The sequence below is a fragment of the Telmatherina bonti genome (genome assembly GCF_933228915.1).
Source record: "Telmatherina bonti genome assembly, chromosome: 4".
Taxonomy (NCBI): Eukaryota; Metazoa; Chordata; class Actinopteri; order Atheriniformes; family Telmatherinidae; genus Telmatherina; species Telmatherina bonti.
Window position 1 is genome coordinate 19599815 of NC_136622.1, and position 14590 is coordinate 19614404.

The window sequence follows — 14590 nt, forward strand, 5'->3', positions numbered from 1 at the left end:
CATGTTTTTGGAGGTGAAACCATGCAGCAGTTCAAATGTGCATTGTTGAAAGGGATGCATGCTGTGTAAGTCAAATTGCTGTTATATTGCTGTAAATGCTATCAGCACTGCAGAGTAATTCCCATGTAACACTCACATGTTTAGCTGCCACCCAATAAATTAACTGGAACAATGCAGTTAGCATTGATATAACCTCAAGACTGTATACTTTGCTGAATATTTGCTTCCTATTTTCTGTCTGAACTTTGATAAATAATTACCAAAATATTCCACACTTAAAGACTAACTGTGTTCTTTCTAAAATCCTATCCAAGAAGTTAACCAAGCAAATGACTTTTGAGCCTGGCAGCAATCTTAAATTGCGTCACTTTCTATGAGATTTACAACAGCATGGGGCTGGAAGTCACTAAACAACAGAGAAAAAAAACCAACTCCAGCACCATTATGGCAGCTCATTTCTACGTGCATAAAATGTTTTGTTTGTGTGGACAAAGAAAAAAACAAAACAAAAACCAAACATCCTATTTCATCCTCTGTGTAGTGCGCATCACCATAATCTCTTGGACGTCTCAGCTGGACGTCTCATTCAGCAGCAGCGTTGCTCAGAAAATTCCTCTCAGGCTGAGAGGCCTATACACCGCTCCATTCTAAATTATGCACGCATGTCATAAGCATCTAATGGACAGGCAAGCCAATGCAGCATGTCAGATAAAGTAAAGGTCTATATTCAGCTCTGTCAAAACAAGCCAGCTTGTTTATCTCGCAACCCCCTCGAAAACCAACCGGCCCTGGCATTTATTCCAGGTGAGTCTTGGGAAAGTTTGCCACTAGTTGCAAAAAGTGGGCGCAAAACTTGTCATTTACAATTGTTTACCTGTCTAGCTGACTTATTATTGTAACTGGAAAATAATTCACGGGCTCCCAATGGGCTCCCAATTACCTGGAGAGTCCTATGTGAATGGGAAATCTCAGTCTTTAAACCAATAGGTTACCTTATAGTCAGCTAACTACAAATACCACATTGATCAGAAGCTGTTTTGAATGGGTATTGATATGTTCTTTAGAATTAGCAAAGGAATGGCTAAGATGTGTCATTCTTACTAAATGTCAACATTATGGTGTATCGAAACCGCAACAATGTGTTTGAGATTCAGTGAAATAGAAATAAATCCTCTGCGAAAATCAATTTGAAATCTCAGGAATGATGGACCATCCAGATTACTTATTATGATCAACCTTTTCATTGCTATTATACATCTTGCAGTTGTGGAGTAACATTATCATTATTTGGTTTTGTACTAGCAATTTCAAATAATAATAAAACAGAATACTTACTATCTTTAGATATGTTTTATTTTTTCATCTCTGTAATCGCTGTTAGGATCTCCTTATCCACCAACTGCTTACTGAGCACATCTGTTTTTACTGGTTTTCTGATTTCAAATACTAATTACTGACACAAACACCTATGAGAAGTATCTGATGGCATCAAGTGATGTTTAAATTAATCACACATTACATAATATTTATATGTCTATTGTACATAAAGCCATACATTTCAAAACGTAAATGTTTATCATTTAAATAACATGTTATAACAAATTGTACATGCAAAGAAGGTGAGAGGAAGATGAAGGAACAAAACTAGGAATCTAAATAAACCAATTTACAATTAAAAAAACCTGTGAAAAGGAATCACCAAAAGGCATTTTAATAGAGAAGTGTTGTTGACTTGGTTGTTTAAAAGGACCCAGGAAACGCCTCGCTTTGCAGAAGTGTAATTTAAATGGATTGAAATCTTAAACAAACCAAACATGGCTATGAGCCACAGTGCAATAAACACATTAATTAAACATCGCAGCACATGAAGGCAATGAGCCTCATGTTTCACAACCCGCAGCCACTGTCAGTCAACCAACATCGTATTTGTTTTATTTCCCCTGACTAACAATTAGCAAGTGACAAGTTCATCTTGTCAATGTCATTTTCATTCCAAGAAAGTTGTTATTTCTATAAATTTAATTATAGCTTGGCATCGGCCCTTGTGGTCATTTCTTAGCTGTTATGCAGAACATGAAGCCAGATAAAGAAATGCCTGTGACAGAAGATGTAACTGTTTGTGTTTCTGCTCTGACTCGTCAACCAAAAGCAGCGCTGAAAGATTACCATAGTAAAGTAAATAAAATCAAGAAGTAAATAGTCATTTCATTGAAGGCATCTAATGGACTGAAATGGCATGCCGTTTAAGCTTTCTTCATTTGCCATCTCTGTTTACGTGGCAATGGAAAGTAAACGGCAAAATAGTTGATGAATAGAAACAATTAAAGTGATAATAGGAAGAGGAAGATTTAATAATGCCCTGTATTGTTTAGATTTTGACCTGAGCTCTAAATACCTCTAAATACTCAAAGTGCATCTTCTTCCAGCATTAGTGGAAACATGTCCACCTGCCACTAATGTACCGGGATTGATTGGAACCTCTGTTTGGAGCCAAATAACAAATTGTGAACCAGTTATCACAATCTGTAATTGGCAGCAGTGGTGAGTTTAAGGTGCAAAATGAAAAAACAAAAAAGAAAAAAAACCAATGGCAGTTTCAGGCCTCTGACAGATTCTAAGCGGTTTGGCTTGATTTACCAAGCTGGATCATTTTTATAAAAATGGCTTCCCAATTTTTTAAGGTTTCTAGAGTGATCTGCCAGAATGAAAAACAAACAACAAAACATTAAGAAAAACATCTGGTGAGTCAGATCAGAAGGTTACAAGAGCAGAACAGCTACCTGAAAAATGGAAAATGTAGTTATCATATTCTGCAATGTTTCTTAATTGTTGAGGCTGTTTAAAGAAAGTCAGTCATGTCTTGTCGCTGCCAACCAGTAGTGTTTATATATGTTTTTTTGTTGTCAGGCAGGTGGGGATGGGGGATAGATTGGGGAAAAGTCTTCCAAAAGAAAAAGACACAAGAGAGGAAACACAAAAAAATAAGAGCTTCAATGCTGCATAGAAGATTTTTAGCTTACAGAGGATTAGTGTCCTTTATCCTTTTAAAGAATGAAATAAGGTTTAAAGTAAAATGAAGGTGATTCTGAGTATCTGTGTTTCTATATGTATGTCTGTTTACATGCATGTAAAGGACCAGAGATGACTAGCGCCTGGAGCTAATCACAGATAAAGCTTGTAAAGCTGCTACTCCCAGCTGACGTAGATACAACTCCCAAACTGATGCTTGTGTAAACATTTAGGAAAATTCAAAAGCATGGAAACATCGAGAACAGCAGAGTCAACAAGTTTTACTTCAGGGATAAAGTGAACAAGATATCTGCACTGGAGCAAGACAAGCTGCTTTCAATAACTGCTTGAGACTCGAATGACAACTCTGAATTGAATGGGATTTCTATTGAAGTACACTAACCTTTGTTATGCACATTCCTGGACCAACATTAAGACAGAAATGTGTTCTGTTTGTTCTCACAGATAAAATAGAAATAGCAGCATAAGGAAGAAAGAAGCGACACAAGGTTAAAAACCATCTATCTATCTATCTATCTATCTATCTATCTATCTATCTATCTGTCTAAATGTATTTACTTTTACCACAACAATAGTAGTTACTCTTTGTGAATACTGTATAAAACAGTGTTTAACCAACAAATTTTACCCCAATTCCAACATGTAATTTTTCTAGTAAACTCAAAGCAACCAGTGGGTCAGGGAACCACCATGGGATGCTCCTTGAGAGAGGCGAAAATAAAAATAGTAATGAGAACCACCTTTAAAGCGTAATCCCCTGAGCCAAGTGGTTCAAACACAGAATGTCAAAAAGTGGAAAGTAGAAAGTGCAACAAATTGGATTAACTGTAATCCTTTTTAGCATTTAAGGAAATTAACCTTTTTTTTAAAAAAAAAAAATGGCTCAGATGTATACACACTTTCTCATGATGTGTGTGGTAGACCCATTCCTTTATAAAGCTCCCTTAAACTGTACAATGCAACAAAGGACTTTAGACAAAGCTCTGTCATTAATTTGTTAATTGTTTATAATCCACACTCAGAGGACTAAAAGCTTTACGATTAGAAGGTTATGTTTTACCTTTTTCAATAATTAGTTATAAGGCTTTGTTAAAGGCTGGAGATACTTTTCTTACTTGTTTTTCAAAAGCCTCCTAAAATCTTCAAAAATCAATCTAAATTTTATACATGATCCATTAAAAATGGAAGCTTTTACAGTTTGTTGATTTACCAGGTTTTAGTAATAAGAGTCCTTCTTTATCTAAAATTCAATTACAAGCAAATCCAACTTAATTACATACCCTTAATTTAGAGTTAGAAACAGATACTTCAAGCTTCTTCTAATCATTAATGAAAAATCCAATTGATCATTTGTGTAGTGCTGTTCGTATCCACCAAAACATGAGTTTTGTTTGGTTTTTTTTTTTGGTTTGTTTGTCTGTTTTTTTTCATGGTGACAGAATCTACTGCAGAACATCACTCTGAATGATTCACTGATAGAAATTTGCTTATTCTGCATCAAGCTTCTCTTGTACTTCTGTTGCTGCACAGCTGTTGCATTCTCTGATATCTCACATGATAACTATGCTAATGGATTGGCAGTTAAAAGATATTAATTTTGTATTTTGCAACAAGGAGAAAATAAAAAGCTCTTTTTCTTTGTGGGGGGGGATCAGTAAGTCTTCAAACATCCGCAGCCATATTCTTTTAAATATAAACTGCTCCTCAATTTTTAATTATTTTTGGCCTGTTTTTCAGTGAGAACAGGGTTTATCATCTAGTTGAATATTCCCAAGACTTAATTTGTCTTTGGAAAAAAAGATCTGCAACACAAAAAATAAATGAAATAGAGAAAAAACTCGTAGGTTGTCATCTGCAGCAACAACATTGGAACTAGAATGGAAACCTTATCAGGTCCACGGGTTACTGCACTGCCTCACTGTAATTTCTAGTCGATGTGGCGTCTAATCCCTGTGGTTCTTTTGTGGAAATGTACATATCCATTCATCTCCTTTGTTGGACATTCAGTTCAAATCTCTACCATGGTTACTGTAGATAAATTCATCCACAGATAGTACTTTTGGAGAAACTCACATTCTTCATCTGTTCCTTCTTGTCAGATCAGTCAACATCGACTTCATATTGCATTCCTGTTAATGAGCGAAAAGCCTTTTTCCAGCTCTTTTTTAAGAGAAAATTTGTTCTAAATTTTACCATTTGAATCTGTTCTAAATTATTTGCAATAATGTAACTTTATGTCTGTCTTGAGAGCTGTGCTGGAGATGCTGTGAGGAAAGTGTGGGTATCTACAGTGGAATATCACATTATATATCCCACTGCTGTGTCAGAATCTTCTGGACTCATCCTAATAGAGTTCAATTATTCTAAAAATCTTTATTTAGACTTATAATTCCTCTTTTACTCTTTATTTTTTAAGGCTCACTTGAAGTCCCAAATCAACTTTAGGACTTCAAACAAGCTCTTCTTGCTTCTTACTGCTTTCAACAGTGTAGAGCTTCTTCAGATAGACATGCATATTCCCATTTCTACCAACAATTTCTGCATGACAGCCTCTGTTGTCAGCTTTGATAGTACAGAAAGCTGTTGCAACACTTTGCAACATGGTGCTCATTTTTGTAATTTCTGCTGAGAGACTGAGAAATGTGGTGAGTTGCCTGCAGCATGGCCATCTTTGTGTAGTAGGCTTTTCCTTAGGGCATATTTCTTAAATACCAGTTTGCTCACTTAGCTGGGCAGATATTTAGTACAAAAAAGAGGGTTTAAAAGAATTTATTTGAGAGTAAGCTGCCCTTTAAAAAAAAAAAAAAACCCTGACAATTTCTCAAGTCTAAAAGAGATGTTTTTACCCAAAGATGCAAGATGTATGATTAAAACTAGTCACTAAATGGGGAACAAAACAACATAAATGATGAAAAAATGTATTTGTCATGTAGTTACATTTCTGTCCTTTTCTAGATGAATTGCCAGTATGTTTGGATAGACTAATTATTAGAGAACTGTCATTCAGGAATTTAACTGTGTGTGTGTGTGTGTGTTTCTGTATGTATGTAAGGAATTGGTGGTTCGGGTTGTGGGTGGGGATATGGGGGGTGGGGCGGTTGCATGTGTATTATGCAGTCCAGAAAACAATACAAATAATCTATTTTTTAAAAAGTAGTCTAAGAGCCATGTCCAGGGTGGCCTGTCCAGGTCGTTAATATATTACACAAATATATGCAGCAGGTAAGCTGTGTAGAGAAGAAAGTACAGAGATTGTTCTAGCTCTTGGAAAGAACTGAATAGAACCCACCTCATGTGACATGTTATGATATATTTACAATCTGGACCACAAAGGTCAGATGACAATGGCTATTCCCATTTTGAAACCCCAATGGGTTCACAAGTAATTTCCTTACAATATGTTGTTTTTCTGGGAAACCTTCGCCCATTATATTCATACAGAAGCTATATTTACCATTCACCTTAACACTGTTGAAGACCAAGTACACACCTGAAGGCAAAAGTACTCCCATATCAGCAGGATCCTCTAACAGGACTACACATCCCATCATTCATCCCTCCATTTTCTTAACCACTTATTCCAATTAAGGGTCGAGGGGAAGCTGGAGAGGCAGGGTACACACTGGACAGGTCGCCAGTCCATCACAGGGCCAACACAGAGAGATACACAACCATTCACACTTACAATCCCTCTAACAAAAGTGATCAACGTTAATAACAATTTAAGATGGCCAATTAATCTCTGAATAAAGTAACTATAAATTACAACTACAGAATAAAGACAACACTAAAACATTAAATTAAAGGATTGTTAAATACTACTCATTACCAGAACTGACTTTAACTTTTTTTTGTTTATTTATTTTCTAATTTTTAATTAGTTGCAGCTATGCTGCAGCTAGTTGCAGCTATGCTTCCTGGGCTCCGACACATAAAATGCAGAACATTTTCCATTATAAACAAACATAAAAATGTACCATAGAAAAAGAAAATAAAACTAAAAAAATCATAAAAGACCTGCATGTAAATATATATATATATATATATATATATATATATATGTATGGACTGAGAAGGCCGTATATAGAATAGAGAATAGGCCGTATATAGAATAGTATACTATCACATCTTTCTTCGGGTGAGGTCAGGAAATGACAGGACAAAACTTCAGAGTTAGGATCACTGGTCATCCATATGACGGATGCAGATGAAACAGAGTTTTTAAAGAAAAGTAAATACATTTTAATAGCTATGAGATCATTTAATAGTGAGACTATTTTTTTTGTAATGTTTTATTTTAAAAAAATTATAATGTTGTGAATTTAAGTTGCCATTTACTACAATTAACTTGCAAAGGTTGATATATAAATTCATGTCGATTAATTAGCTTACCTTTAACCAAAAGGCTCCCAGCACTGCTCGCCACGCCAAACTGGTTTCTGGCTACACATGTATACAGTCCAGCATCCATTTTAGTAACGTTGGATATCCTGAGGCTTCCATTATCCAACACCGTGACTCTGTAAAAGATGGAGAAGAGAAGCTAATGAAACAGATTACAGGACTTTAAACATGGACTGTAAATCCACTGTGTCCTAAAAGATTTAAACTCATTCCTGGAGTTGATAAGGGTGAATTTCCATTGACTCATTTGGGCTACTCTAAAATATCGTTTGGAAGAAATTCATTGCCAAAATGTTGACCTGTCCCCAGCAACATTAACCATTAACTATTAAGAGTTTCTCATTTTGAGACCCCTAACGATGGCTTATTCAGCATCCATGTTTTATAATGTCTCTTTCTTTTTTTTTTTTGCTGTCCCCAGTGAGTAAAAATTAGTCAGATGTTGACTCTTGCCTTATCTCTTGCTCTATCTCTTTCTTTCAATGAATCAAGCACAGAGCTTATTCAAAATGGCCGGTGTGTTAATGTCTAGTTGCTAGTGTTTGATGTGGAACAGTTAAGAGAACTGCTGCTGTAAAGTTATGCTGGGGTTGGGTTAAAAAACAAAACAAATAAACAACAGTTTTTTTTACCCTTGGGATGCTCCCGCATAATGTGATAAATATCACTGTGCTGTCAAACATTTTTTCTTTTAGCAAGTTTTAAAGTCTAAATATTGTGTGTGCTATTTTTAGAAAAGGACAATGAATTTGATGAAGACAGGTCTCTTTATGAGTTAATGATTCAAGTGGATCAAGCAAAATATTGCTTTGGCACACACAAATGCACCAGACACTAATACTACATGATAGATAGGATATACTAACACACATTATAAATAGAGGGTTTTAGTAGAGCAATTAACAAAGCCTAAAAAAAAGTCCACTTAACTTCATATTTAGGTCAACAAATTTAAAACCTAATTACTGCTTAGAGTTAATAAGAAGTAGAGAGAAAAAAATTGTAAGAAAGGGAAAGGAAGATGCTGAAGGAGATGGAGAAGAAGAAGTGTTGATGCGCACTGTGTGATCATCAGAAATGTAATAAAGGTCCTGACAGCATATCAGTATTAACAAACTGATAAAAACATGGTAAAATATAACATTCATCAAGCTGTGTTTTCAAAAGTCAAGGATAAAACGGTACACAAAAGAAAATATTTTAAATGGAAATTTGCTTGCTGAGATGCAAACACTTTTATACACAGTTTATAAAACCCAAATGAATACTGAGGTCACAGGTGACAGGCAGAAAATGTCCCATGATGGTTCCCTGACCTACTGGTCACTTTGGTGTTTTTTAGGTGGGTGGGTGGGGAGGTAGATAGTATAAAAGTATAAAAGGATTCAGCAAGAAAAGACACATACCTAAAAAGCCATGTTTGGGAATTTTATCAATCAACAAATATCACAGCTGGACAGCTGACAGGTGATCAGAGAATTAGCCCCTTCGGAAATAAAACATTTATCTGCCTCCTGATTATTGGCTTAGAAATGGAGGTCTGAAGCTGGTAAGAAATAGACAAACTCCATAAACTGAATAGTAGAACAATTAAAGATCTGATCAACTCAAACCAAAACTGCAGCTTATTACCTAAGTAATTAGCAAACCCCTGGAAATAGGGTGAGGGTCACAATCCAATGGCGGATATGTCACCAATCTCAATTTCTTGAATCCCAAACATTTTTTATGTGACTCATTAATTTCTAAGAAATTCTTTTTTTTTTTTCTTTTCGTAAACTTACATTTTAGTCAGACTATTAATAATATCTGGTAAAGATTTGCAGATTAGAAATAATAAAATAGATGTTTTATTTTGCTATTAATTCACTTTTATTTATTCATTCATTCCTTTTTGATACCGCTTAGTCCAGGTAAGGGTCACGGGGGAGGCTGGAGGCTATCCCACCAATCATCAGATGAGGGAAAGTACACATACTGGACATGTCCCCAGGCCATCACAGATCTACTTTTATGTTCATGTGTTTGTTTTTTACAAATCAAATAATGTCCCAACAACATGTATAATCAGTTGTAATATTTTCCAGCTTTGTTTTATATTCATTAACTTAATTGTTCATCTTATTTCATCCTGTTTGAATAACTGAACAATAATCTGCATGTGTCTCACAGTCAACAGTCAACAGTGTCAACATCATAACTTACAGATGAGTTCACAAATGTCAAACACTGACATGAAAATTGAAACCCAAACCAAGTCTGTGCTTCTGCCAAGCTGCTCCCATTGGCTGAAGAATGAAACCACCATTCAGTGGCAGATGAAGTGTAGGATGATGACAGAGTAAAGTGAAGAAGGACAGAAAAGGAAATGGATTGAAGGAAAGATGGAACGTTTATTAATGTGCTTTCTTATCTCCGCTTTGGTCATTTTGCTCTGTGTGTATTTCTTGTGTGGTTTTTTTTTTTTTTAACTAAGTTTAGTCCCCATTGTTCATTTTATTGATCTGCAACAATTTAAGTAAAAAGCCTCCGCTTCACATTATTGGAATCTACAGCAACAGCGGATGTTTATTGATAGTTAACAACTATTTTTGTCATGAGTATAAAACTTTTCTTTTCACTTCTTCAACCATTGCAGCTACAGCCAGTTTCTGGTCTGGTGACAACAGTCCTTAAGGTGTGTTTCTGGGTGAGACACAAAACAGGACAACTGAGCTGACGGCCCACAAAGTGTTACAGATGAATTTCCAGGGGATCAGGCATGATCTGTGACACAAAGATTGACCATAGTGATCATGTTATATTAGCCATTATTCAAGGCCAAGACTGACCTCTTAACCAACCCGTCAAATTTAGTTAGTCAGTCAGTCAGTCAGATTCAGAAATCCTCTCTCCTTCCATTTGAATGTTAATTCTTTAATACCACAGTTATATTCAAGCTTGGTTTTCAGACATTAAATGCATTAATGCATGCATTAAATGTTAACATTTTATCTTATGTAATTTGTAGAATAGCTAATAAAGATTTCAAATTATTTTCATTGATCTTTGTCTGTCGTTTCCGTATGTGGTTCTAAGATCAGTTCCAAGAATAACTGTGTAGCGTAGAGCAGATCTTCAGCAGCCACAGCATTTCTGTGTGCAAGACTGCAATAAGCTAATTTGCAAAACGTAAGGTACTTGAACCAAAAACTTAATGCATTGGAGCAAAACAAGAAATCGGTTACAGGTCTTTATGATTGTTGATATCTGTTGAATGTCCTCTCGAGAGCAGATATAATAATACAGCCAGGACAGATTATTGCTACACAACAATCTTTAGCTGTCATATTAAAGTATTAGACATGCACAGATGGCCTGAAGCAAGACGTCCTTCACCAATTCACCTTTCCCCAGAGAGGCTGACATAAAAAAAAAAAAAAAAAGATCAATTACAAGTTAGTCTCAGAAAAGGCAATCATGGCTTTTTTTTTTTCTAACTAATTATCACTTTGGATCGGCATTATCAGTCATTACGAAGCTGCAAAATCAAATCAGCTTGTTATGCTTATTATGATTTCACAGTCTTAACTTGCAAAAAGCATATATGTGTAATTGTGTGATAACTTTACTGAAGAGTAAGTATTCACAGAAAAATAACTTACAGCACTGAATACATTTGCGGTGCTTGTAGGAAAAAATGCTTTATTGACATTTCGGATGAATGAAGATCAGAAAATGCTACAGCTTCATCTCTTTTAATGAAGGGAAGATACAGTGAAAAATCTTGCTGCAGTCAGAAAGGTCAGAACAATTTGATCATATTAGATTCCAGCTAGTTTTGGTGCTGTCTTTTATCAATCCCCTGACCACAGTTATATGCTTAAAAATTAATTACCGTATTGATAAATGCTTAGCTCCAGAAATCCCCACTGGAACCTCCCTCTTTATCTTTTAAACTAAATATTATAGAGACATGGAGTCTTTCAAATACAAGTGATTTGAAAGACCATTGCTTCTCCCTTCAAGGTGTGTGAATTTTCTAAAATCACCAAAAATGACTTGCATCACTTTAAAGGCTAAAAGAATTAGAATACATTAGTTCCTTCCACACAAAGCTACTCTGGCGGGAGTAGCTTTTGGGGGGGGGGGGGGGGGGGGGGGGTGCTGTAATGGGCTATAACAAAGAGTTATGGATATGAGATGTCAGAGGGACAACTTTTGCCATTAAACTGCATAGTGGCTTATGTCAGGCTTTCTCCTTACCAAAGCCACAAATGCACACTGCAACATCCAGATGTTAGAAGCATCATCTTTCGGAAATGCTCTCACTTTGATACCCTTTCTCTCTAAGCCTGCCCTAAAGCAATTAAGGTAGTGGTGAAATTTGTGGGGTACATAAAAGCCAGAGTGGTGTAATAGAGTAAACAGGCACTTCACCTCAGCTTCACTCGCCAGTACTGAAGTGAACAACTGGCAGTAATCTGAAAGTCTCTCCATAGTGCAACAAAAACAAGAAGGCTGTATATGAAAACATTACTTTACCCACTTAAGAAAGATTCCATAATTATGTCCGTATATTATACAAGGAACTTGCAATTTTCTCGAGTGCTGCTTAATGCGTTCACTGGTGATATACATTGCATGTTGGCAACATAACAACAAGAAGAAAAAAAAAATCTGAATTATAAATTGAATCTCATTAGACTATGAAGACATACAAACTGAGCAGCATAACAATCTTAAACACAGTTGTTCAATCTAAAGGTAATATTCCTAAAAGCTGTTTCCTGTTTTTTTTTTTTTTTTTTTTCTGCAATTGCTGGTAGTGGTCAGCAGTAAAATTTAATTAACGTCAGCACTTCTGGGTTGATCTCATACCTCCTTGCATCCTGTAAGTGCCCAGCAACCCCATTATAAGAGTATCTTGTTATACATGCATAGGATATGAGCTGGTGTAGGTATCACCCTGCAAGATTTCATTAACTAATCAGATTCAGCATTGTTCATGGGTGATGTTTTCTTCTACTAAAGATCCTTGAAGACTTTATCCGTGGAAGATTAGAAAGAATTATGGGTACTTTAGGCGAGCCAGTGGGATGGATTAGTATTGTGCCACTGCTGTAATAGTGTAGGCACTGCCCCATTTTCAAACAGAGGAAAGTAAATACTAACAAGCCAGGAACAAGAGAACAGCCTTGTGAGAGATGTTACAGCTATGTCAAAACCTACCATCCGGCATCCAACTCATTCCCTTCAGATTAGTCTGTGACTTTAAATCTCTAATAGAAATCTCTCCTTTATAAAGCAAATGATACCACACACTGTAGAATGAAAACGTTTTTCCCTATATACTAAAGAGGGTTGTAAATCAGCAAGCTGAGGCCAACATTTAGCAGGTGTATGCAACATATAATCTTGGTGCTGATTCTGCTGATAGTTCATAATAAAACATCTCTCTCCTTCAACCAAGATGTCTTGGCCCTGGCTTTGGAATTAACAATCAGATCATATGTTTGGTTTACCAAACATGTTGTCTGGCAAGTGGAGGTGAGGCCTGACTAAATCTGTGGCACACCAACTGTGGCAAAGATGGATATACCAGAGGTTAGATGTGGAAAAGCTGTTGAGCCTGTTGAACAATTAATCACATATCAAATGAGAAATATGGACCCCCACTAAATCACTGCATGTGCCAGCTGGTCCGCGTTGCCTCCTGCTGGTACATTTCTGCTAAAAATAAAGATGTTATCGAACAGAAAGTGAGTCATTTGCATAGACCACACTTTGTATTATACAATGAGAGATTATGAAAGCGCATCTGTAAGTGTGCAATTCACCCAATAAAAAAGATATCTTCTGATAGACCAACAATTAAAGCACAACAGCATTTCAGGGCGTTTTGCTTTTCCCCAGTTTAATGCAGTTCAGTGTTTTAGAGAGATGCAAAAACAGCCAATTTTGCCAAATGGTGACATTTTGAAGGAACTATATCTTCCATTAATGTCCATGTGTGTGGGTGTTCTTAAAATTTCATTAAATCTTTCCATTTTACTTCCAAAAATTGTCGGACAAATAAAGACGGAGTCGTCTTAAACCTGTCGTTTACCACATGTGAAAACCAGTCCCTGCTTACTGGAATGACAGCATAAAACAGTATAAAACCCACTCAGTCACTGACAATAAAGATACAGCTATCTTAACCTGAATTATGTTTTCAGGACAAGAACTGGCTTCTTCTCTTCTCTTCTCATTACTTGTTTTTCCTTTCCCATCTCCTGTCAGCACAGAGGCATTGCATTGATCTGTACTTAACCTGATTTCTAATAAAACAAGGTATCCAGCTCATTTCCCTGGTGTCGCCGCCACCATCACGAAAGAACGTATGCTCTGTAGTTACCACATTGATCAGTCCTTTTGGGCATTTCATCCACTTCTTTATGTCTCAGTGGTGGTCTGGATCACCATCTGCCTTGTCCTCTAATGACCCTCCGGGCCTTACATGCTGCTAATGAGCTGATGGATCAGTGCATCGATCCATGTGCTGCAATCTAGGAATGCCCAATAACCTTAAGTAAACAGTGAATAAACCAGCCCTGAGCCCAGCCAGAAGAGCAAAGTATAATGGAGATCAGGGAAAAAATGCAGATAACGGGGATAGTGCTGGAGTGCAGAACCTGTTATGCAATGCAAATTATATTGTGTCACACTGTGATTCTGTTCTTTCCAGTTTGTCACCATGAATATCAAATAGGGTGCAATAAAATAACAAGTCAATGAAATACTATTCTGCAAGTAAAGCAGACAAACTAAACAACGATCACACACACAATGCTGTAATACTATGCAAAGTAAGATGGTACCTGTGGCTCTCTCGCAGGGCTTCCTTCCCCTTCCTCCATGCAATCACACCCCGAGGAGACATCCTTGGCTTGCATTCGATAAGAACGTCGCCACCCTGTCGGGCCAAAGTTTGGGCCTTTAACAAGTTCTGAGAGAAGTCTGGAGCAATGGCTGATGGGAAGAGTTGAAGAAAGGTGTTGTGATTATTATCAAGAAAAACAGATAAAAAGAAAATTATGCAAGTTGACAGATTTGCAAAAAAAGTAGTATTAAGCAAGAGAATTGGGGGGGGGCTTCTTACAGGATGCAGATCACTCCATCCATCAGATCAGTG

At 36.5% G+C, this 14590-nt stretch overlaps 1 protein-coding gene across 1 annotated transcript in view; it reads right to left on the bottom strand.

Moving 5' to 3' along the window:
* Positions 1 to 14590, bottom strand: part of cntn3a.1 (contactin 3a, tandem duplicate 1) — a gene marked incomplete at both ends in the record, with an annotated part of 79593 nt that overhangs the window by 14113 nt on the left and 50890 nt on the right. Inside the window, 2 exons of the mRNA XM_079238789.1 lie at positions 7423 to 7550; positions 14277 to 14427. Of these exons, the coding sequence (XP_079094915.1) occupies positions 7423 to 7550; positions 14277 to 14427 (279 nt within the window). The remainder of the gene's footprint in view (positions 1 to 7422; positions 7551 to 14276; positions 14428 to 14590) is intronic.